Here is a 26,532-nt window from a genome sequence, read left to right on the forward strand (position 1 = left end):
TAATCACAACAAACCACATAACGCTAGATAAGTGATCATCACGCAACCATATATTCACACGACACCCGTAACAATAGTATTTTTTTGTCGATACAAGTTAATTGGTCCTAAAACACATTCAATAACTATGCAACATTCAAGAAAACACTCACTAGATCACAACACCACGAGTCTTCTGCCCATGAAAATAATGCTGAAAAACACACGGCAACACACCTCATTCACAGTCGCACCACACAACACACCACGCAACGCAAGACAAATAGTTTTCCCCCCACCATATATAATAAAAAGCACAGAACCACCACGCAACACTATGCAACACACTCACAGGGTACACACAACACCACGCAACACTGGGAGGCCGCAGAGGGTAAGCTTGAGAGGCGAGCGAGGAAGAAAGTCTGACTGCACTGGTGTGATGAGCGCGGGGTGCCAGACGCCGCCAGATAAACCCGCTAACAAGCCTAATAAATAAACCGACTCATCCCTAAATCCCTCCCTTCAGCCTCAACTACCGGGTATTAATCTTTACCGTCACTCACCAGATGATGGACTGAGGCTTCTTTTCCTAAAGGGATTAATGGATTTATCGTTTTTATTTTGATGTGTCGAAACCGGGTATTATTATTATTTTTTTTTTATTTTTGGAATCTTCCAGATGTGTTACCAGTAAATTTAAAACATGGGTGGGACAGCATCAGTTAATAATGTCTGTGTACACAGGAATTATTTTTTACGATCCCACATCTCTAGCTAAGACACACACACACACACACACACACACACACACACATATATATATATATATATATATATATATATATATATATATATATATATATATATATGAAAATATTTGGATAATTTGTTGCCATTCAGTCCTGCGAGGGAAAGAGGTGCAACTAATTACAGTATAAATTTCAAGGCATATCATTAGGTTTATTTTGGTAACCCAGAATCGTGAGTTTATAATTATGTCTATCTAAATAGGGCGTTCACAATCCACTCGCTCAATGTAGTGCTGCTCTCGGATGACTGCCCTCTCCTCTCTTCGTTCCTTCTTTCCTTCCCTCTTTCCTCTTCTGTCTTTCTTTCCTTTATTCTTTCTTTTCTTCTGTCAACGGGTGCCTCTATACTGAGTGACATGCCAAATGGTTTCCTGTACACCAGGAAACCATTTACTACGCTGGATGGGTGACATGCCAAATGGTTTCCTGTACACCAGGAAACCATTTACTACGCTGGATGGTAACCATATAGCCAACTCATGGCGCCTACTGGCTTAGTGGGTAATTAGGGCACTCTAGTCGGATTGAGCCTGTGTAGGTTTATATCTATGGGGTGATTGGGGTTTATTGTTCACGTAATGCCATCCAGGGATGAGTGAGGTTGGTCACTCTCATCTTAAATGTCAGGACCGACTTCCCTTGCCCCGGGCTTCTACGCTCCTCATGGAGCAACACATTATATATACATACATACATACATATATATATATATATATATATATATATATATATATATATATATATATAATTTCCTGTGGCACCCCACGGGATGCATAGGGCCTCAATGAACTCTCTCCACCAATTTTTGTCTCTTGCCATCTCCTTCAGGTCCCACCAACACTCCTCTCCTGCTTCTTTTTTCATTGTCCTCAACCAGGTTTCCCTCGGCCTACCTCTACCTCTTCTTCCTCTAGCAATATATATATATATATATATATATATATATATATATATATACTGTACATTATTTCCCCAAACCACGTTGTTAATGTTGTCAACGAGATGGGCTCGCTGGAGCTTCTGAGACTCGCTCTCGTTAGAATAAGTACGGCTGGCGGTGGCTGGAATGAAATACTGCATGTGCCCCAACCATAAACGGGTTAGGCTTTCATTTCGACGACGTATTCTGTATTCTATTATTGCTGCATTAAAAAAAAAAAAGTAAAGGAAGGCTCTCTTGTTTTAAATCTCTCTCCTCGTCTTAATATAACTATCTACAGACAAAGAATAACAGTGAAAATACGTCACTGGGTTGAAGTGGTTAATAAGGGGAGTAATAATTCAATCTTCTATGTCTCCCTCTTAGCTGAATATTATTATTTGGCATCAGCTGAGATACACTACGGGAAGACAGCCATAAAAGGGTATTATGAGTTCCAAAGAGTGTATCTGGGTTATTTTTGGTGCCTGCCAGTCGTGCGGTAATATACAGCAGATAACAAGACGAAGGGCGCTGACGTCACGGAGGCTATCTGGTCCGTGATTGGTGGTTGGGATGATTAGGTTCCCAACACACACACACACACACACGCGCGGCAAAAGCACACTGGCGCACACAAACGAAAAGCAGCAAACGGACAAAACATTAACACGAAAAACAAACGAACGAAAGAACACGCACATTAACAAAAATATACGTGAACATGGAAAAAAAAAAAACGGGCAAATGTACTATAAACACACAGATAGCGACCAAACAACAGTAAAAAGCGAAAAACACAAATTAAGGAAACACATACAAACCAAAGGAAAAATACACTCAAACGAACACATCACTCGATAAAGAAGGAAACAAAGAGACGAAACATTAAAACGAGCACACATTACGACACAGGCATACGAACAAAAGCAAACACCAGACAAACACAGAACAGTGACAAAAAAGATAAGAAACAGACAACAGCACACCCGGAAATGACCTAAAATGGATCTATAACCAGACCACCTTAAGGCCATTACAAATACCTAAGACACGAGAGCATACCACACACACACACACACACACACACACACACATTCCTTTTCACACAATCTCTCTCTCTCTCTCTCCCTCCCTCCCTCCCCCCCCCTCTCTCTCTCTCTAAGAAAAGGAAGGGAAGGAGGTTTAACAATGCAGGAAGGGGGCAGAGATATATACAGGGTCAAGACACGCACATACCCACTCACACAAACACACAGAATGCAGGAAATGACACACACACACACACACACACACACACACACACACACACACACACACACAAACAATAATAATAATAATAATAATAATAATAATAATAATAACGATAATAATAATAATAATAATAATAATAATAATACCGATAATAATAAAATCAACAGCAACAGCAACAACAACAATAATAATAATAATGATAATAAAAATAATACATGGATCTAACAGTCATGGCATGTTTTCATATACACAAGCACACATGCATGCAGACACACTGAAAATAATACATGGAATTAATTACACACACACACACACACGTTCACAAGCCGTATAAAAAGTGCACATGACAATGAACACACAAACCCAAGTAACATACATTAACTTCCAGGATGCAGGCAATATGTATACTTACACACAGGATGTACACATGGAATTCACAAGAGGCAGGAAATGTGCACACGAGCTCCTAAAGCACACGTGAACTCAGACTGTACACATCAACTCTGAATACGTACACATAAACATAGAAGATCCAAGATATGTACAGCTGCCTACAAAAGTTCCGTTCCTCCTCCACCCTATCGGTAGCTATTGGCATTATATTAGTTCGGGGGGTTAAAAGTAACAGTCAATTAAAGGTAACTAAATAATCAACCGAGCAGATTACTGCCACTATGCGCAAATTTACCCAGTCTAAATATAGGAGTCCCTGAAGGTCTGGAGGAGGAACAGAATTTTTGCAGGGAACTGTACATATGCTGCGAAACATACATGCATCCAAAATAATGCACACACACACACACACACACACACACACACAAACGCGAAAACGCTCACGAAAAAGTGGACATTAAAACACACATGAGGTTCGTAATGCGTACCGAATCGCACAGGACGTAGAAAACGTACACAGGAACGGATATACGGGAAGTAATGAACAAATATATACGCGAAGAAATGCACATAAACTTGGAAAAGCACGGATGTACACAAATTTATAAGAAACGGAAACATCCAAGAGTTACAAAAATACAGTAGGAAAAAAAAAACTATGCTGTATGTGAACACACATACACACACACACACACACACACACACACACACACACACACACACACACCAAGGACAGATTTTCATACACGATCACACCAAATATCCGACATCATCAGCATTACCGTCCTCCCATCAACAAACGTGACAAGCAGAATCCATAAATACGGAAAGGAATATACCGGTACATAAAGGAGAATTATCAACAGTCGTCACAACAGATTGGGCTACATCCTAATTTCTTATGTTCATCTATACAGTTAGCATCAAGAGTTCTGTCGACTTTTCGCCATTAACTGACACTGGTGACTTTATGAAGCTATTAGTGTCATCCGTGTAGTCCATGGAGGGGAAAAAAAATAAAAAAGAGTGGCGACAGGACTTTTTAATGACACCTGCATAGCTGAGGTCAAAATTCCTTTTAAATGTCTGAGGTTCTGAGCTAATAAAGCAAGATTACAACCGTTCCAACCCGCCGATTATTAATGGACTGTATGGCATCATACCCACAAGTTTGGGTAGTTTTGAAAGCGTAAACAAGCCACTGAGAGCAACTGTACAGTACATCCATTCACCCAGCATTCGTGCCTTGGAAATCTTTGCTCCACACACACACTCAGTATGCTATCTCTAGTCAACCCTTCATTTTGAGGACATCATTGTCTATTCTTGCTAAAACCTGACGATGTCATTCAGCTTAGACTTTTTGAAATGGTGGGATTAGATATACCGATACAGTAAACTTCACTTGCCCTTCCACTTCTACGTTACTCTCCTAAGCTAAGCAAGCAGAGAAGTACTACATAAATGCAGGACCAAATTGGGCATCCATAAAGTGAAGTAGCTATCACATGGAGTTTCGCTAGATAAGTATCCTGCATACGAAAATTCACAAAGAACTAGTGAAGCACCATATGCAGCCATGCCTGAGTAAAGCACCATGCATGTGAAAATCTTTAGGGTGTGACTGACTGACCAGGATGTTCCTAGAGATGTTCCTGCATCTTCTAAAAATCGAGTGGTATTAGCAAGAATAAAGTACAACTGATGTCCTCGGGCTGAAGGAGTTAAATATCAGCATGAAAAGGAATTGACTGACTTAACTGTTTTGAATAATCTACCTCAGGATAAAAAAAACGTAGTACCTGATATAAATATATACAGGAACCTTTAGATATTTAAAATACTGTACAGTATGTACAGCCTGTGATACCTGACATGAAAAATAAAACTACTGTAATAAAATATTTACTCGTAATAAGAAACTGACCAGTAGTAGTAGTAGTAGTAATGATAATAATGATAAGATGGGGACGCACACCATCCACTCACTCGATGTAGTGCTGCTTTGGGTGTCTGCCCTTTCCTCTCTTCCTTCCTTCCTCTTCTGTCTTTCTTTCATTCATTTTTCCCTCTTGTTTCTGCCTACGGGTGACTTTACACTCCCTCTTCTGTCTTTCTTTCCTTCACTCTTTCCTCCTCCTTTCGCCTATGGTGACTCGACACTGAGTGACAAGCCAAATGGTTTTCTGTACATCAGGAAACCATTTACTAAGCTGAGTGGTAACCATATAACCACATTATGGCACCTGACGGTTTAGTGGACAATTAAGGCGCTCCAATAGGATTGGGCCTGTGTAGGTTTATATCCAAGGAGTGGTTGGGGCCTATTGCTCACGTAATGCCACTCAGAGATGAGTGAGGCTGGCCACTCTCATCTTAAATGTCAGGCCCAACCTGCCTAGCACCGGGTTCCTACGCTCCTCATGGGGAGGCACAGGGTTGGATGATGGAATAATAATACTAATAACAACAGCGCGGGTAAGACATGGAAACTAGAAAACAGAAAAAAGATGTAATGACTGCACAATGAAAAACGGGCCACACCTCCAATGATAATCTGAAAACCTGACTGAAAGTGAATGGAGGAGTGGCACACTTTCTCAACAACACTGCTGGTAGTTCTTATATGCTTCCCTATTTCATGTTTCTGGATAATACACGGAACAGAGTTATGAAGACGACGACGATGATGCTAATGTTTAAAACGAAGATAATAACGATGACGATGCTGATGGTGAAAAATGGTGATGATGATGATGATGATGATGGCGATGGCGGAAAAAAAAATCCTACAACGGTTCTCGACAACGACGATGACTGATGATGAAAATGGTGGTGATGATGATGATGATAAAAAGCTAACACTCACATCTCTCCCTGCGCTGCTCCTCCTCGTCCTCAATGACAGCCTTAGGACGGAAGAGTTCCTTGAAGTGTGGCTTGCAGTACAGAACACCCTCGTGGCTTTGGTACGTCTCCAGCCTGGAAAGCGGGGCAAGGAACAGCCGTTAGTGGAGATATTAACATGTATTCTTTAGATATTGGGGATGAAATGGGACATAGCCGGTTAACTACTATACTCCTTCTCCTTTTAATTGGTTTAAAAATTGCCACCTCTCCATCTTGAATGGTGAGTTGGAAAAACACTAGAACCATAATACTGACAGTCACACAGATGGAATGGATGTAGATACCGTAGCACTGTCTTCTTCTGCCACTGAGCTACGTGAAACAAGCAACAAAATTACGAAAATCGAGGCCAAATTACTGTAAGGTGAAACGAGTATAACATTTAGGTTTCAGTGAGGAAGTAAGTAATATGCTGTACACTGTTTTGAGTTTAAAGTACCCTGAATATCATTGTTCAAATGGATACTGTGAAAATACGTTTTCATGCCATCCTTAGGTGGGAAAAAGTTATAATGATGATCCGTTATATATACCAAGGCTTATGATAATACAGCAGTTTCGGTCCAACTTGGATTCATCATTATATTTCGTACATTTTTTAACTCCAAACTCTGTGCAAGGGTTCGGTTTATATTACAAAACATCGTATTTTCCCTGGCTTCTCAGCTTTCGTAACGCATCTTGCTCAGCGATTTACTTGGCCTAGTAGTCCTCAATATACCCTAGTAGGTCACCGATGCAAACAATGTCAGCATACATAGTATATAAACAAGATACACGAGAAAGTATTATGGCCAAGAATGGCTTTAAGTTGCGTGAATCGTGTATCTTTTCTTTTTTTTAAGTTCTCAATATATCTCCCTCAGAGAGAGAGAGAGAGAGAGAGAGAGAGAGAGAGAGAGAGAGAGAGAGAGAGAGACTAGAATTACAAGACTCAGCTAACGTTACATACGACAGAGTGCAATATTAACGTTAGGAAGGTCAAGGAATATAGACTAAAACAGATCACCAAACTCAGTACATTAAAAAAAAAAAAAAAAAAACAAAAAAAAAAAAAAGTAGTGTGTGTATACTAACGTGAGGATAGTGTTACACTCCTTGCAGCGGAAACAGTTCTTGTGCCACGACGCCTTCTCCGCCACGATCCTCTCCATCTGGAACACCTGCTTGCCACACTGCCGACACTCGCTGGGCAGCTGCGAGACTTGCTGGGATGGGTGGGTAAGAACACATTTCAGTACAGCATTTTACCTTTTCACTGCCTAAGCCAACTTTATTTTTCCACCTCCTTCAGCTCCTGATTAAGGTAAAATACATCTCGTACAAATTTTTCACATGCCAATGCCTACACCATTTTTTTTTTTTTTTTTTTTTCACTCTTTCTGCTTGAGGCCATAAATATACTCAGTTCAGGAATGAGCTAAAGGCTTCCTACCCTAAACTCCAGTTGTTACTTGTTTCTCAAGGCCATTTACGCGCTCACGAAAGGCGACACTATCACTATGTTATCCTTTGCCAGCTAATACCCGCCGTCTGTAATGTGGTTTAATGAATATATCTCAGTTCCACCTCGGGTAGTAGTTTTAACAGACTTTACAGTGACTCTAAAATGTGAACGGTATTATCGAAATTAAAATCCTCAGAGGGTTCTCTACATCACTGATAATCGAACGTGCAACCTTAAGCCGCACAGTCCACTGCTTAATCCAAGAACCACTTTGATGACCTATTTAGGCTCGTATTATAAGTGCAATGAGACCGCAGCACCTCCTCCTAAGCGATTTAATTTGCACATTACACTTTAACAGTTTTTTGTATATCTCTGTAATATCAACAAAAGTCTGCATAAAAAACATACAATACTGAGGTGTAATGTTCAAGATATATAAATGAAAAAGGGGAGTCACGACGGCACTTAGAAAATGGCACTCAAGCCTACAAAACATTCCACAAACATGACTCCTCCGCCTATCGCTTCCAAGGCCGTGTTCTCGTGGGTTTCGAAGACTCCCAGGCACTTCTTTATCAGTTTATTTCTGCAGATGACACGCTGACATCCTCTCATACAGGAAAACTGCATAGATACATGAAAGAAAAATGTATTACAGAGAATATCAGGGTGTAATACGCAAAATAAGTCGCCAGGGAACAAGTGCTAGGAAGCTTCCTTAACCCCTTGACTGAGGCCGTCTTTTTCATATTTCTGCTACCACTAGACGATTTTATTCAACTTAGGAGGGATCTCTGGTGATGAGGAGTGTTAGTTATGATCATATTTATTCCTTGCTGCTGGTACAAGAATAATGTAAAGTGCATATAAAACGCCCTCGTGTAAAAAGGATTAACCAGCAAGTTGCGGTCTTAAATCTTCATTGCAAGAGGGTTACGTGAGGCCACGATTATTGCTGCTGTAATCAAGCCACCAAAGCCAGCCATGTTTGGATTCCCAAAAGTGTACCAAGAGTAAGAGGGACATTTCACTTCCTTACACACACACACACACACACACACACACTGTACGCCTATTGTTCGTTTTTTTTTTTTTTTTTTTTTTTTTTACCTGACAAAGCTCACTGAAACTTTCAGCTCAGATGAAGGCTAATTGTACCAGTACCGTCGCATTATTTAACACAACTCTGATCTCAGTTTCTTTAACCTATTCTATACTCCACTCTATTATCTCCTTCACCCCGATGAGGTATTTCACATTTTATTCTTGCTACGACCATCACTGTTTATTTCTGCTTTGGAGGGACATCGCGAACTGGAGTTTAGATACAACCTTCATTAACCCGTTCACTACACGGAGTTTTTAAAAAGGTGGATACACCAAGGGTAAAATACACTAATGCGTCATCTAAGTCATGTATTACAATGATCTTTTCTTATACTCTTAGTAATGATATATTTCCTAAACTATTCAGCTATATATATATATATATATATATATATATATATATATATATATATATATATATATATATATATATATATAAAATTCAAAAGTCAGTGTATTACTTTCATTCAGACTTGAAATTCCCTGCGACAATTTCTAACATTTTCCACAGTACCCGACTCCATGCCTAAAGGTTACGTGACTGAATTTTTCAGAAAAATAATGTTTAGTCAAAATACTTTCCCAGTTAATCTACGAAATTGACTAGCAGAAACACTGAACAGAGCAATGCGAATCTCATGGAGTTTCTTTTGCATTTGGTATAAGAGTGGAATATTAATACTAGGCATTTAGTGTTAGATATTTTCACACCATACACAAAAAAATACGTTTTTCATTGTTAGATACAAGGATATGAAGCAACTACTGTACGCTCGCCACTGGTGTGTCATTTTTATCCTGTAACGTGTGCTTTACTAGGTGAACAGGAACACTTTTTTTTTTATTTCTCTTCAAATGTGGTCAAGTAATAGAAAAAAAAAAGTGGGCATATACATTAGTAAAAAGATGCTGACTAATGTAATCAGTAATCGCACAACAAATATGACACACTGCTGTAATTGTAAAATATCTGCGTTCAACCCCCTCAGTACGACAGCGTCATTTTACTTTGTCAGGGGTTTTTATTCCGCTGAAAAGACACCCTCGTAGTGAAGGTTTAAGCATGATGAAGAAAAATGTTGTTTTTCCATTAAAAAATATAAAATAAAATAAACAAATGTGAAACTAGAGGTTCTCCCAAGGGGGAAATCACACCAGCCGCGAGCCGATACATATCTTGCGCGGCTCGGAATATGACCTTGACCTTGACCTACTTTTACCTATTTCGAACTCGTAGGAGATTTTCATCCCTACTACACACCTGTAAAATTTTGTGATGATATCTTGAGCGGTTGCAAAGTTATTGTGCTAACAGACACACAGACAGACAGACAAACTGAAAACAATACTCGTAAGAGATTTTCATCCCTACAACACACCGGTAAAATTTTGTAATGATATCTTGAGCGGTTGCGAAGTTATCGTGGTAACAGACACACAAACCTTGACCTACTTTCACCAGTTTCGAACTCGTGATCTATTTTTTCCCTACTACACATCTGTAAAATTTTGTGGTGATATCTTGAGTGCTTGCGAAGTTATCGTGCTCACAGACACACAGACAGACGAACTGAAAACAATACCAGCTTCACTATCGCGGCTGGTAAAAATAAATATTGTGTGTGTGTGTGTGTGTGTGTGTGTGTGTGTGTGTGTGTGTGTGTGTGTTTTATAAGAACTGTCAATGCCCCCACCCCAAACGACAAGGAACACTAGTAGAGACAACCTATATACAGACTACCCAGGCAGAGTATTGAGTGCTGGCACTGATAAAACTGAGTGCGTCTCTCTCTCTCTCTCTCCAAATAAGCGAAAGGTAATATAATTCCAGAGAGAGAGAGAGAGAGAGAGAGAGAGAACCCTTTCATTGCTTGGTGCGCATGCTGCATGTTTATTCTGCTACTGGCAATCAACCGAGAAAATTTTCTCTCAGTGAAAGATCCTGGTAAGCTTTACACGTTACTAAGAGTCTCTCTCATCTCCATACAATGTCTCACTTATCGGCATATCAAGCTGCCGCTGATCATGATTTTCTCCTAAACTAGGTGTATCGTATGGCGGAAGATGTCATGTGTAAAGATCGCCCTCAGGATGGAGAAGTTATACCGTAAAAACTTGCCGGAATTAACCACTACTATAACAGTCCCTCCAATAACACGGGTCTATTCTTAGCTGAATAGAAAAGAACGGGTACTCAGAACAAAGGAGAAAAAATCTCACCCAAGGGAATATTTCTTCACAAAGTATCAAAAATCCTACGCCTATCCAAGTTCAAATAACATACCTAGCGAGACTCAAGGGGATATCAGCTTGAGAGCCACGTGTGTGAGTGACCCCTTAAATGGTACGACAGGCACAGAAAATGGGAAGGGGAGGAGGAGGAGGAGGAGGAGGAGGAGGATTCATTCAGACCACTTGTACGGTGCTCACTTAACTGGGGTTACGTCATGGTCATCGTGAGAACTTGGGTGGAGTGAGAGAGAGAGAGAGAGAGAGAGAGAGAGAGAGAGAGAGAGAGAGAGAGAGAGAGAGAGAGAGGGCAATATTAGAAGAGAGGAAACAGGGTAGGAGACAAGAGTGCAGGATGATGAAAGTAATCGAAAGGAGTGGAGGGACACAGAAAAGAGAAGAAACAAGGGATAATGTGAAAAACATAAGGAGAAAAGGATAAGCAGAAAAGGGCAAGAAGGAGAGTTTACGTTAGACGCAAGAAGTGACGAAAAGAAACGATTGGAGAGAGAAAGAGAGAGAGAGAGTGGACGAGAACGGTTTCAGTTAGACGTGAGAAGTGACGAAAAAATAAAAGTTGGGTGACCAGAAGAGTGCAGTGGTGGAGAAGAAGAGAAAAGAACGAGAGGAGGTAGAGCAGACATGACAGTAGGCACGAGGGAGAGTTGGGGGAACGGAGAAGTAGGGATGCAGAACAGAGATAAGAGAAAAGACAACGAATAGGGGAGAAGAGAATGGAAGGATGAAGAGAAGCAGAGGAGACCAGGGGATGATTTAAAGAAAGAAGACATGCGGCAGATGAGCAAGAAAGAGAAAACGAGCAGGATGGGGAGAGACGCTGAGAGCAAAAGGTAGGGAAGGAAGCAAGAGACGAGGAGAAAGAAGTGAAGTAGAGAATGGGATGAAGGGGAAGGAAAGGAAGTATGGGATGATGAGAGAAAGGGGAGGAAAGAAAAGCAGAGGAAATGAGAGCAGTGGGGAGAGGAGGGTGAAAGGGGATGGGTTCATGATGGGAAAAAAAGAACGGAAAAGAAATAAGAAGGAAAATGATAACGACCTATATGTACCAAATAACATTTTTGTGCTCTCTCTCTCTCTCTCTCCCTCTCTCTTTCAATTGATCCTTCTCTCCATTCCCGGCTGCATCCCCTCGACCCCCACTCTCTCTCGGCCTTGAGTTCTGATTTTCTTATGACATTTAGACACGAATGGGTTTCTATGGTTTCTGTCTGCCTCCTGTGTGTGTGTGTGTGTGTGTGTGTGTGTGTGTGTGTGTGTGTGTGTGTGTGTGTTGATATTCTTTGTTTTCCTGTCTCCTGCCCATTGTCCTCTTCCTCTACATATTCTTTACTTCTTGCTCTACCTCTTTTTGCTGGTCCGTCGCTTTTCCCCTTCCTTTCTTACTTGGTCTCTTCCTTCCCTCTGCCAGCCCTCTTCGTTCCTCCCTCCTTCCCCCCCCTCATCCCAACGTAGTCCTTGACCTGTGACCAGCCCTCCTCCTCCTCCTGTATTTTGTGTCAGCTCTTGTTTACCGCTTCTTTCATACCCTCCCCTCCCCTTCCATCCTCTCCTACCCCCACCACTACCCTCCTCTCAAAGCCACTTCCCTCCCCTCCTTCCCCCTCCCTCGGTCAACCAGCGTGCACAGGTTAGCAATTGCAAGAACTCGACTTCGATTCTCGGACTGACTACATTTACCCCCTGCCACTGTTCCCCCTGCAGTGCAATTGGGAACCTGGATGTAATACCGATGGTTTAGGGTCGTATTCTATGGGAAGACTGTGACTTGGAAAAGTTTGTCTGACTGGCTTAATGACCCCTGAGCAGTCGATGCGCATTCATACTAAGCCACCTTCATCTCCTTTCTCCTCTTCCCTTCTTCACTTCCCCCTACTCCTTCTTCTCACTTCTCTCTCTCCCCTCCCCCTTCTTCCTCCTCTACAGCTTTCCTCTCTCTCTCTCCGCTTCCCCTCTCCCTCTTCCCTCTCCTCCCCGTCCCTCCTCTCCTGTGCAAACCTTCTCTCTCTCTCTCATTACGTCGTACTCTAGTGGACTAAGAAGGCTCCTTTGCACCTCCTCCTGAGTCATTTCTCTGTGATTATTATACTTTACGATTTCTTGCAAAGAGAAAGGTGGAAGGGGAGGGGAGGGGAGTGTTAAATGAGGGAGAATGGGAATGTGGAGGGGAGAGGGGAAAGGGATATAATGCCGTGGTTTATGAGTAGGTGAGACTGGCAAGTGGGGGGACATCATAACCCTTCCTTCCTCTCCCTTCCCTTTTCCTTACCTTTTTCATCCCTATATATTCCTCCTCCTCCTCCCTTCCTTTCCAGCTTCATATGCCCTACTTTCCCCCTCTCTGTCCCTCCCCCCCTCTCTCCCTTCATCCTCTTATTTTGCTCTTCCCTTCCCTTCCTTTTCCCTCTATTACTATTCTTCGTCCCACCACCTCTCCTTCTTCTTGTTTTCTTCCATCCTCTCCTTTCTTTTTCTGGCTACCCCGTCTACCTACCTACCTACCTACCCACCCTTCCGCCTCCCCACTCCTTCTCTGTTCTTGTTCCTCTTCCCTTCCCTTCTTCCCTCTTCACCCTCTCTCTTACTCCCTTTCCTCCCTCACCCACCCACTCTCACATTCATTCTCTCCCTCTTCCCCAGTTTCTTCCATTCAAACACCTTTATTACATCCTCTACTTCTCCCCCTTCATATTTTTTGCCATCCCTTCCCTCCCTCCTTCCTCCACTCCCTTCTCACTGTATTCCTCTGCCCCCCCCCCTCCTCCAGTCCTCCTTCCTTTCTCCCTCTTCTCCCTACCTTTCTACTTCCTGTCACCCTCCCTCCCCTTTTCCCACTCCCCCACTTTCCTCTTCCCATCCTTCCTTTCTCCCTCATTCCTCCCCCCCCCCCACCTCTTCACTCCAAAGGCAGAGAGAGAGAGAGAGAGAGAGAGAGAGAGAGAGAGAGAGACTCATTCATTCAGCAAACTCTTCCACCTCTGGTGCTCATAAAAACAGAGGGAGGTTGAAAAGTGTTAAAATATCTCAAACGCTCTATCAACTACTGTCAAAACATTTAAAATTTTGTCAAAATACTAAAAACACATTCTTTACAAGCAGCATTCTATGCACGCATACGAAAAATACAATATATAAAATTTTCAGCTAGTTAAGAATAATTATCAGTACTGTTTCAGTCTATGGCTACTTACAAAATTCATGGACAAATACTTAATTCTACAAAATTTCAAATCTCACGTTTGAGTGATTAAAAAGTTTTCAGATCTTAAATTACGATACCGTAAATAATGTATCTGTCTACGGCTATTTATAAAAATCATGGACACATACATAACTCTACTAAACATTTTCTAGCTTAAGTCTATTCTTATAATGTAAAAAAAAAAAAATGTACAAAGGTATTTAAAAATGAATGGTCCATCACGGCAGGGAAATCGTCAAGGACTTAAGTAAATGTTGCTCCTGGTACTTACGTTGTCATGTTTGTCCAGGAGGGAGTAGAGGGGGAAGGGGTCCTGTAGAAGCCACCACCACGTCACACAAGCAGGCCAGGGCAAGTAGGGTCAGGCACAGAGAATCACAAGAAGCCATGCCAGTCAGGCAGCCGGATAACACGAAGTCAGCACATCAGTTAGGCATGTCAAAAGAGGTGAGTGTGCCAGATGGTTAACCCGTGCAGAAAGAGAGGCATGCATGAGATGAGATGGAGCAAGTAAAGAGTCAGTTACATAGGCACACATGCACGCAAAGCTGGACACATGATGCGGGTGGGCCGTACCATGCAACGGAGTGAGCGCATGCGAGAGAAAATAGTTTAGTGAAGAACTGGAACTCAACTGTATCTCTTAGGATGAAAACATTCATATACAGGTGAGAAGGGTAAATAAAAAAGAGACGTCCAAGGTTTATATATATATATATATATATATATATATATATATATATATATATATATATATATATCTATCTATCTATCTATATATATATATATATATATATATATATATATATATATATATATATATATATATAAAGAGGTTAATGGAGGCTGTTAATATGTGTGTCTTGTCTCACAGTACGATTACACTCTCACTGTGAGGGTACAACTGTACTACCCTGACTCCATTCAGGGCATGAGGGCCATGATGATGCTCCAGGTCGGATCGAAACTGTTTAACACGTCTATCCTCACAGGAAATGTAATTCAGTATCTGAGTAAAATTCATTCAAAGAGTCTTAGAGTATAAGTAGAGTGGTCATGAAGAAGTGCTGAGTGAGGGTAAGTTAGGTGGGGTTCGGTTAGGTACTTGTTCCATTCCACAAGCGTACATATGAAACTGATGTACACAGTGAATGAGTCCAAGGTCAACATACCAGTGTGTGCACAAGACTGACTTATACGTGTGACAAAGTCGACATGAGAGTGCACACGAAACAATTACGCACATCATGACCAAAAGCGAATACAAGGAAACCAGAGACTACATAACACACATGCAACTTAAACTAGTACACACGAGTCCCGTGAACATATAACAAAACACTGGCGAACATAACATAGCGACTGTACAAACAGTATGAGTACATATACATGAAATTTCTGTGCGCACATGATAGTGTACATGAAACTGGTACACAAGACTGACTATAAGAAGAGACATCAAAGAGTTGTACCCTCCAATGTGGACATATGACAGTAATAACGGTACGTATGGTATGGTACAGTAGCAGAGAGAGAGAGAGAGAGAGAGAGAGAGAGAGAGAGAGACACACACACACACACACACACACACACACACACACACACACACACACACACACACACACCACAAGTGTACAAACAGGTGTCACCAATAAATGGGTAAACAGCACATGAAATATGTGCCAAGGACGGTAAAAATAGCACAGAAAATATCCTTGAAGGGGAATGAAAAAAGTTAAAGGCTGGAGGCCGAAAAATCTATCAACTTTTTTGCCCGTTTATGATGGAAGGAGGTCATTTTCTTGAGAGAGAGAGAGAGAGAGAGAGAGAGAGAGAGAGAGAGAGAGAGAGAGAGAGAATGGGAAAGGGAAGGGGTCTGGGGACAGAATCAGAGTGGTGGGGGGAGGGAGGACTCGGGTTCTCAGTAGCGAGGTTTTTAAACCCCTTTAAATAATCCCTTGAGAAGGGGGAAAAAAGGGGAGAGAGAGAGAGAGAGAGAGAGAGAGAGAGAGAGAGATTATTAAACCTTCGCATCCCCCTCCTTCGTTTCTTTCCCTTCCCGTTCATCATCCCTCTATCGCTTTTCTTCCTTCCTCTCTCCTTTCCTTCCACCTCCCTTGCACCTCTTCTCTTCTTCGTCTCGTCTCTCCTCTACCATGTCTCCATTCTTCTCAACCTTGCCTTCCATCCCTCACTACCTCTCATTCGTCTCCACTTCCCCCCCCGCTCGCTTTCTCTCTCTCATTATGTCCCCCCTCTCCCTTGCCATCCCCTTCCTTGCCCTCTATCAAGTCACGGAGGAGGGAGAGGATGTTTAACAGGAGGGTAGACTGATACAAGCCACAGATGGTGAAGTAAAAGATAAAAGTAGTATGGCGTAGGTTTGATTACTTGAATACTGTGCGGAGGCGTTAAATAGTAAACGTTCGATCCACAGATTCATAGAAAAGTCAATAAGGCTCAAACCCACGACAGAGAATCCTTCGAACACAAAGACAGTACCATACCGACCAAGCCATCGCGTCGTCCCCTTCCCCTTTGTCTCTCCACCAACCTCCATCCTTCGACTTTCCCACCTCCTTACGTACCACAACCCCACTCCTTTCCCTCTTCCATCCAACACTTCTTCCTCTATCACTCCCTTTTTCCAGTCCCCGCCTACCCCCACCTCCGCTTACTACTCTTCCCCTTTGATACCCCCTCCCCTCACCGCTCCAATCATCCCCTATTCCCTCTTCCTTTATCTCTGTCCCTCCACCTTCATCCTCCCCCACCCCTGTCTTCAACAATTTCTCTGATCTCCTCATATAATTTTCCTTTCCTCACCATTCCACTCCTTTCATTCCTTCCCTCTTCCCGGTCCGACCACAACCCCACTCTTTAACTTCTCTTTCCGCTTCCCTCTTCTTTCACATTATTCCTCCCCCATTCCTTGCCCTACTCCCCTTTCCTACTATCCTCTCTCTCTCTCTCTCTCCTCTCTTCTCACCACACCCCTCCAATCTTCCTCTCATCTATCCCTTCCCCTCTTCCATTTCCTTAAAACACCTTCACCTCATCTACTTCCAAATTTCTCTGCCAACTCCTTTTCCTCTTCCCTTTCCCTACTCTTAACTTTCCTTTTTCCTTTCACCTACCCTTCCCCTCTTTTCTTTTCCTCACTACCCTTTTTCTTCATCTACTTCAAATTTCTCTCCAACTCCTTTTCCTCTCCCCTCTTCTCTACCCTCACCACTCCCTATCTCCCCTCCTCCTCCCCCTCTGACTCCAACATCACTTGGTCACGCGAGCCAGTGGAAAATCAGGTCCCCCTACCCCCCTCCATGACTCCCCTACCCAAGCCCCCATCCATGACCCCTTCCCCCACCTGACCTCGACCCGCCTCTGACACAACATGACCCAACCACACCATCAATACATTAAAAAAAAAAAAAAATAACGGAAAGGAAAAACATCTCTAATTCCCAGAGGCTTGAAACAGTGAAGTTCCATTCTGATATACTTTCATCATCATCATCATTATTATTATATTATTATTATTTATTATCAATGATCTTGTAAAATATTCATTCTGGTCGGCCGTTCAGTGTTTAACAGCAAGACTGAGCCTATTTATTACGATGCGGTAGACCACATATGACCCCCGTAGCCTAATGCAAATTATAGCACATGGTCTCAACCCAGTGATCCTGCTGCTGACACGACCTCTAATCTAGTAAAAAAAAGCCGCACATTTAATCGACTGTTGAGATTCACCAACAACCATACAACCAAATCATTCTCGTAAGAATAATTTGTTTTGTAGTATGGACAAAGACTGTGTGTATTCTTCCCATATCCCTTATTCCTCCTTCAAAAACAAGTATCAGTTACGAGGGAGAAGATAATCATATGTTTGTCTGTACATTCGGGTCCAAGCCAATAAAATGCATATATACTTGAAATTCCTAAAGCTACATTAAGCCCATGAATATTAATGTCAAAATGAGGTGCTGTATTTTGGGGTCCACTAGTATAAGAACTGGCAAAACAGTATATCAGTAACTATAAGAGAGGAGAGGCATTTTCTTCCTACCTCGTGTAATTGTATGGTGTCATGAGGTGTGGCCGCGGTATTGTTGTTGTCTTATAATCTTGGTGTGTGTGTGTGTGTGTGTGTGTGTGTGTGTGTGTGTGTGTGTGTGTGTGTGTGTGTGTGTGTGTGTGTGTGTGTGTGTGAGTGTGTGTGAGAGAGAGAGAGAGAGAGAGAAACGTCATGGCGCATCACGCAACGCCTCTCTCCCTTGTTTCTTTGTTTACCTTGGACGCCGCCCTAATGTTTCCAGTCAATACCGTGATAATTCATTCTCGCTAAATTGACCAAAGTAAATAATCACAGTATTGCTTTTTTCTCCTTCCTTTCCCTTTGTTTCTCCTTTTCTTGTCACTGTGTCCCTTCTCTCCCCCTCCTTCACACCCTGTCCCTTAAAATCAGTATCTGCATCTCGCTCTACCTCCGTTCCCTTCTCTTCTCTTCGTTTTCCTTCATTTTCATTCTCTTCCGTCATTCCTTTCCCTTCCATTATTTCCCTGCAATATTTTCTCCATCTCGCTTCCTTCCCTTTCCTTCTCCTTCTTCATCACTTACTCTCTTTCCTTTAGCTCCCCCTCCTCGCTTTTCTTTCAAAACATTCACCTGCTTCCCTTCCATTACCTTCTCTTCCCTTTCCTACTCAGTCCATTCGTTTTCTTCCTTTTCCTCTCCTCATACTCTTTTTTCCTTCCATTACATACCTCTCCCTCTCATCTCCTTACTCTTCCTTCACGTCCCCTCTTTCCTCTCCCACTGTTTCTTCCCTCCCTCCACCCTTCTCTTCCTGTCCCTCTTTCTGTCTCATTCCCTTCCTCGTCCTTGCTCTCTCCCCCTCCTCTGCTCTTTAACTTTTTTTTTTTCATACGATCACGCCTTGTTTACTATCTTCTTGGAATCACCTGGCGATTATGCTTTCAGCCTTGGGGATACCTTTCGTAGTAAAAATTTTCTTTGTCTAAATAAAATCGTCTGATAATAAAAGAAAAAGACATCGTAGTAGTTGAGTTTAATCTCCACCACTCTCCAGCTCACCCCTTTTTTTCCCCGTCCCTCCCCACACGCATCTTCTCCCTTCTCCCTACCATGCCTAAGTACAACACACACACACACACACACACACACACACACACACACACACACACACACACACACACACACACACACACACACACACACACGCACGCGCGCGCGAGCACAATAAACACGAATAATAATAGTCCTCCGGCGAGATAGCTGTTGGCTATCGCCTATTTAGTGTTTGCTGATGGTGATGGTAATTTAAACGTACTCAAAAGTAATTATATAAATGCAAATCCTTGTCCCAAATATCAAAATTACTGTGAAAAAAAAAAAAAAAAAAAAAAAGAAGCAAATAAGACGAATACCGAACCATGTAAGCCGGTGAACTGTCAATGGGAGAGGGGGCCTCTCAAGTTCACATGTAAAATGACCAAACCTTTACATTATACTCTGTCTGCTACCCTCATCTTCTCTTCCATCGTTAGTGTCTTGTTTAATCTACCGTTCACCTGACCCCATATGAGTTTTAATAAGGGAGCATCTCTAAAAACGGCCCACCTAGTCAGTCACGCCTAAGGATTTTCACACGAAGTCGCTTTAGAAAAACTATGCGGTGCTTCACTTTAGAAAAGCTCCCTACGGTCCCAAATCTAGTTCGACCTTCCGCACTTGTTTCCTCTCCCATGTCTTGTATCTGTCCTGCCCCTCCTCCAAACCCCGCTATGACTAACCTTTACCAACCCGGCCACGGTGTCAAGTGCAGGCTAAATGGCCGGTAATTAGCGTATATCGCATAAAGGGCGGGGTGACCTGAATTATGGACAGGGTGAGGGACGGGGAGGGGAATGGGAACGGTGGAGTACGGGGAGGGGAATGGGAAGGGGTAGGAGTGTGGAGAGAACAGAGGAAGAGGAGGAGGAGGAAGGAAGGGGGAAAGGAAGGAAAAGGAAGAAGGCTGGGGGAAGGTAGATCTGGAAGAGATGAGGAGAGGAAAGGTGCAGAAGTGGGGAGGAAAGGACGACACAAGGTGAGGAAGATGAGAGGGCAGGGTGAAAAGGAAAAAGGGAGAGGGAGGAGGAACAGATAGGGGAGGGAGGGGAAGAGAAATGGGACGGGAGGGGGAGAGGAATAGGGAGGGAGAGGAAGAGGAAAGGAAGGAGAGGAGAAGAGGGAAAAGGAAAAGAGATGTATGGAAAAGGGAGAGTGAAAGAGGAAGGGTAGGATAGATGAATGGTGAGAATGAGAGAGAGAGAGAGAGAGAGAGAGAGAGAACGTAAAGAAGGGAGGAAGACAGGACGATAAAACGCGAGACAGAAGGAAGGAGGGAAGGGAGGGATGACGTGTGTGACTGCAGGGAGGGAGGGAACCAGCTACTGCGTCACTTCCATCTACTCCTTCCTGCGTTCCTTGCTGGCTATCTACTCTCCCTTCCTCAAAATCTTCTTACTCATCCTTCCTTACTATCCCCCTATTACAACTTCCAAGAACATTACAAAATAAAAAAGAGAAACACGATACATAGTTTTCATCAGTCATACCATTAAAATTATGGAGTTGCCAACAATTTCCGGGTTTCCGCATTACCACATCCGCCCTCACTCATTACCCTACCATTAGATCTGCCGTAACTGAAAATTAGCTTTCTGAATATTGGTTCCCTGGCGCTCCTTGCAGCAAGCAGTATTTGAATATTATTCCCCACTAATATAACATGTGTAAATTATAAAATACATTCTCTGTCATCCATTAATCACACAGCCTTCCAAAATAACTGTAATTTCCCGCTACCTGGTAAGCCCTGCCTTACACCCAATAACTGAAACATTTTCTTCATTTTCCGTTTCCAACATCCAACTACCGTTCCATAAAAAGGGGCAAACAATCTCTGTTTACCTGTGGCTTTACACACCACGACACCCGATAAATTAAACGATGTTTTTCTCCTAAATTTTACCTACCTAAAAAAAAAAAAAAAAAAAATGTTGTGACTAAGCACACTCAAGGTCTTCGTGTGTAGACGTGTCCAATTTAACGCGAAATAACATTCATATACTGATGGCCACTTCATAATTTTACTTATTTACTCATATTTTTTTATTTCTATATACTGTTTATACTTAATTTATTTGCAAGTTCGCTGTCACCTGCTGCAGGAAGATAACGGCTGAAAACACAAGCAACATTTCCGGAGCACACCTATTTACTTTCTTATATAACTGAATGTCCAGAAAAACGTTTTCTCTATCGACAGTAAGTTTAACAGGGATGGTGGTGGCGGTGGTGGAGAGAAGTGGGGCGGAAAGGGCAGGGGTTTCCCTTAACAGAACAAAACTGTACGGCGTTAGCCAGAATAAAAGAAATCCCTACCTGCTCACTATGGGGTTTATACCGTAACTGGGAAACATATAGTAAGTTTAAGCATCTCGGAGTGAGTAAATGGTTGTTGATTTTGGCTTTATTGTTGGCATTTTTCGCTGTAACAAATTCTGCAGATTCCTGGGTCTCTGTATCCTTCGTACTGTACACACAATAATAAATAACGCTATAAATAATATATAAACTATGAATTGTGTGATGCAGTGTCCATGTGTTACTCTGAGTAGCGGGTAATTACAGGGCAAACCACCCCGACCTCAGCAATTAGGCACAAAATGAAGGCTATTTGACTCCTATTCCCCACTGTGATATATACCTCGACAATTAAAGACTAAATAGACACTAACTTTGGCTACCGTTTTACCTTATACCCTTCCCTGCGTGGACCTACTGTATTTTATATTTCATTCGTGCTGCCTCCAGATGATTTATATTCAGCTTAATAGAAACTTTTCAAGCTTGGGGGGCTTACACAGAGCCTTCATGAATCTCTTCACTTCTAAATTGAATCAAGTCACCTGGCAGCAGCAAGAATAAAATAAAAATGACGTCCTCTGGTTGAAAGGGCCAGTACAGACGAAACAGGTACTAATTTCTTTAACGTCATTCGTAGCTATGCAAATTAACCTCTTCACTACGAGTTGATCGTCCGGCAGTAGCAAGAGCCCTCACCGTAAAAAAAAAAAAAAAAAAAAAAAAAAAAACTTTCTAACCTCTTCACGACCGAACCTCTCTCCGTAGCAAATAAAATTGTCTGGCAGGAACAACAAGAATGTTTGAAAAGACGTTACTTTACTGAAAAGGTTAAATAAAATGAACTAACCAGCATCCTGAATGATATTTCCACTTGTATAGGAATATTTTTTTCTCCGTAATATTTGTTGCGGAAACAAACTCTGAAAAGGGCTAACAACAGGAAAGACAAATCTGGGGTCTCTCAAGGTTCCTGAAGACGCAAGAGAGAGAGAGAGAGAGAGAGAGAGGGGGGAGGGGGGGAGAATGTAATAAACTGAGACTGAAACGAAATAATAAACTTAAATTTCGCATCATAAACATCGTCATGGGCCTTGAATACGACCTACAGATACTGATATATTTTTATTTAGGTGCTGGAGAGGGACGCTTTCACGTGGTGGCACCGATATAGATAAGGCTGCCCACGCAGTTATACAAATGTCCCTAAGCTCCCTCCCTATCCCCCGAAAGTGGGATGGTGGATTGCAGAAGGGCACCGTCAGTTTGCAGTTCGCTGGGTTCATGCCTCAGGTGAACCTGGGACTACAATTACTATTACTACCTATTATATTCATCTATTAGTTGCACTAGACCTGATCCCACAGCTGATCCAGTGAAGGCTCGTTTATATTACACATTGTCCCCATTAGTACGATGACGCCTGTCTTGTGTTCCTGCTACCACCATATTATTACTCCGCCCAGGAAAGTCTTTTCGGCCTAGAGAGATTACCGGTATTTTATGTACCCTCAGTGACTCGTGTAACACCATACAATTGCCCTAAGCACCATGAAACTGTCTGCCTGGTAGTCCGAATTATTTAAAAAAAAAAAAAAAAAAAGCATCAACATACTTAAGAGGATATACTACGTATATCTACGGTCCATCACTTAATCCCAGAGTTCATTCAGGATGATCAGTCTACTGTATACAGACTTTTACTGTCTCGGAGGACTTCATCTCCTTCAGAGCTATATTCCGAAAGTTATTTAAGAAGGGAATCCTAAAGTTTGGTTCTACGGACTCCGTAACTACAGTATACGCTGGTAAGCAAAGAGTGGTACAGTACATACCATCGCTGTATTAGTCCAATGTGCTGAAAATTCAGACAGTATTCTTGTTTAATACGGACAGTTACTGAAGAAGCAGAGCTGTGATTCAATGAGCAGTGGTGCTGTTTTGCTGTTAAAGTATGGTGGGCGAATCTGAGAGTAAGCACGGTGGATTGGGAACAAGCTTAGTAGACTGGATGAGGCTGGGTCTAGTTGATGGCATGCTGGGTGGATTAGGTGGAATGGCTGACTACATGAGCTTGCTAAAAAGCTGGAAGATGTTGGGTGAAGTGGTAGCTATCGGGATTGTGTGGAGTGGAGAATGCAGTAGCTCGTGTGGTTAGACTGACTAGGCAATACAGTGGACTGTGTGTAACGACAACTAGATGAAATGGAATAGCTCAGTGGATTGGGCAACCTGGTTCACTAAATGACAACTACATGAGCTGGATGGCTTTGCCACTAGGTGGAGTGGTAGGCGGTTGAACCAGATACAGCAGCAACTAAGTGGGTAGGGCAGATGAGTGGATAGGTAGCACGGGTGAACTGGACAAAGGTGGTGGCGGCTGGTGGATGAAAGTAGTGGAGAAGAGTGGATGAAACTAGCTAGGATTGTCTATAAATACCCGTTTATGGTGTACCGTTCGCAGCAGCTCCTTGAACACCTCGGCTATCATGAACACTCGCAGCTTGTGTGGTACAGACCAGGGGTTAGTCAGTGTACACCTCTTACTCATACACATATTGTACATACTTACATTCATTACATATTCATACATATATATCTAACATGAACACACACACACACACACACACACACCATACATAAATTCATAAATCCATACATTCACACCCATACAGCATATATGTACTTAGATATATTACTATTATAAAACATGCACTACTGTACTTTCATAAAAACGAACAATCTTTTCATTCTGTACGGAGATGTTAGTAATGACTACACACACACACACACACACACACACACACACACACACACACACACACACACACACACACACACACATACTTCCCCACTGCACTCTCTCACCCCTTCATCTTCTTGTCAGTCTCATTAAAATGGTTATATACACAGTCGTGAAATACACTTCCTATTTACACACGCTTTTCTTCTGTATACACTCTCTTCCTCCACCTGCACTCTCTCTCTCTCTCTCTCTCTCTCTCTCTCTCTCTCTCACGTGCACATAGATACACACAGAAATCTAGCTACTACAAAAGCAGGCTTGCTCCCCCCCCCCCACACACACACAGCGGGCACGGCAAACAAACATTAAAGCACCGGAGTGATAAATGTCGTGACCAAACAAGCCATCCCAGACATCAAGCCAGTCCAAGCCCCACTACCCTAGTCCCTTCTCGCACCGCCATTTTGTTGCGCCTTCGGGAGCCAATCTGACCTAATGTTGGGAGGTATTCAGAAAGGCTCCCAACCCCTTCAGGCCGAGGGGGGGTTATTTCGCTTTATTCCAGCTGCTGTCTGGCGATTTCATTGGGCTTAACCCATTCTATTCAGTTATTATTATTATTATTATTATTATTATTATTATCATCATTATTTCAGTTACTTCCAGATGATTTTCTCCAGTTTACGAGAGACTTTTTGAATATTTCGGGTAAGATGCAGCTTTCACTTACTCCCTGACTATAAAAGGACTCCCTCCAAGATAAATAAAATCGAATGTAGGTAGCAGGAAAAAAAATAATAATAAGTCACCGAATTAAAGGGATTCAGGGAGACGGTTGTAGTGAAGGGGTTGCTGAAAGCTTTATCTAATCCCTCCTGTCAAAAGTCCCTTCTAGGCTAAATAAAATCGTCAGGAGGTAGCATTGTTCAGTATGTCATTGGAGTGAAGCGGTTCACACGTTTTCGTCCCTGATAAAGTTAAACCATTATCATGAATCATTCTGTTGCATGGACGGAAGCAATTTTACTTAAGCTGGGGAAGTATTCATAGAGGATCTGAACCAGTTAATACTATAATCGTCGCCATAACTGTTAAATATTATCCTCAATTGTCTTGTTTTGTTGAACTTTTAACGTTAGGAATTACTATGATTTGGTTGTGAAGTGCTTGGTGGTTGTACGAGGCAAAATAAATAAATAAATAAATAAATACTCATACAGTGCACCACCGGCACCCTGCATGACTGATATTGAAAGTCTGTCAAAAGGCCGATCCTTTGACCTTGTCCTGTGGCCTTGATCTGCTTGCCGTCACCCAAAATTTACTTATTCATATGAGGGTCCTCAATCATTATTCCCATTTAGTGAAATTCGATTTTTTTTCCCTTAACTTTGACAATTTACTTCTAAGGGCCAATTTAATCAATTATTCCACAGAGTTTTGTATCATTATTCCACATTTGGGGCAGTTACATTCAACAGTTTTGGCATAATGTTGCTAAAAGATCGACACACAAACCAAGCCAAACACAGGGCATAACGGTCTTTTATAAAATTTAAGCTTAAAATAGCTTATGGATCCGGCGCCTGATATAACTCTATCTTGACATGTGATCCTTCTTTCATCCCTCCATCTTGCTAAAACAATATTTTCAAGCATTCATAACGTCAGGTGCTTCAATAAAGTAAATAGCCTCCTTGGGGAAAATTTACGACATTTCTCCAGACCTCAAAGAATAACATGGGAAAAACACAAAGCCTTTAATACTCGGTGAAAATTATAATCTATGACTATGCACCAAGTAAATTCATAATGATAAAACGAAGATTATAAAGTTTACAGTACTGCATTATGCGAAAAAGACGCACCATAAAAAAGAAAAAAAAATCTCATCTCGTTCCCAACAAATTGCGCCATGAAAAAAAAAAAAAAATCTGAGCCGTAAGATTATCTTTTTTGGCGGGGAGTCCCTGCTGTTTCCTCTATTTTTAGTCTCCTTCAGTATGATTATGTATATATATTTTTATTCTCGTTACCACCAAACGCTTGTATTTGGGGAAGGACTTCAATAT

The 26,532-nt window shown here is 42.0% G+C and overlaps 1 protein-coding gene across 1 annotated transcript in view; it reads right to left on the reverse strand.

Annotated features, from left to right (window-relative positions):
• Window positions 1-26,532, reverse strand: part of LOC145412431 (uncharacterized) — a 258,467-nt gene that overhangs the window by 156,729 nt on the left and 75,206 nt on the right. The window contains exons 15-16 of the mRNA XM_080282316.1: window positions 7,345-7,475; window positions 6,227-6,339 (exon numbers count right to left, since the gene is read on the reverse strand). Coding sequence (XP_080138442.1) covers window positions 6,227-6,339; window positions 7,345-7,475 — 244 coding nt within the window. The remainder of the gene's footprint in view (window positions 1-6,226; window positions 6,340-7,344; window positions 7,476-26,532) is intronic.

This window comes from Coenobita brevimanus, chromosome 93 (assembly GCF_032717465.1).
Source record: "Coenobita brevimanus isolate Jiangsu-jjx chromosome 93, ASM3271746v2, whole genome shotgun sequence".
NCBI classification, from domain to species: Eukaryota; Metazoa; Arthropoda; class Malacostraca; order Decapoda; family Coenobitidae; genus Coenobita; species Coenobita brevimanus.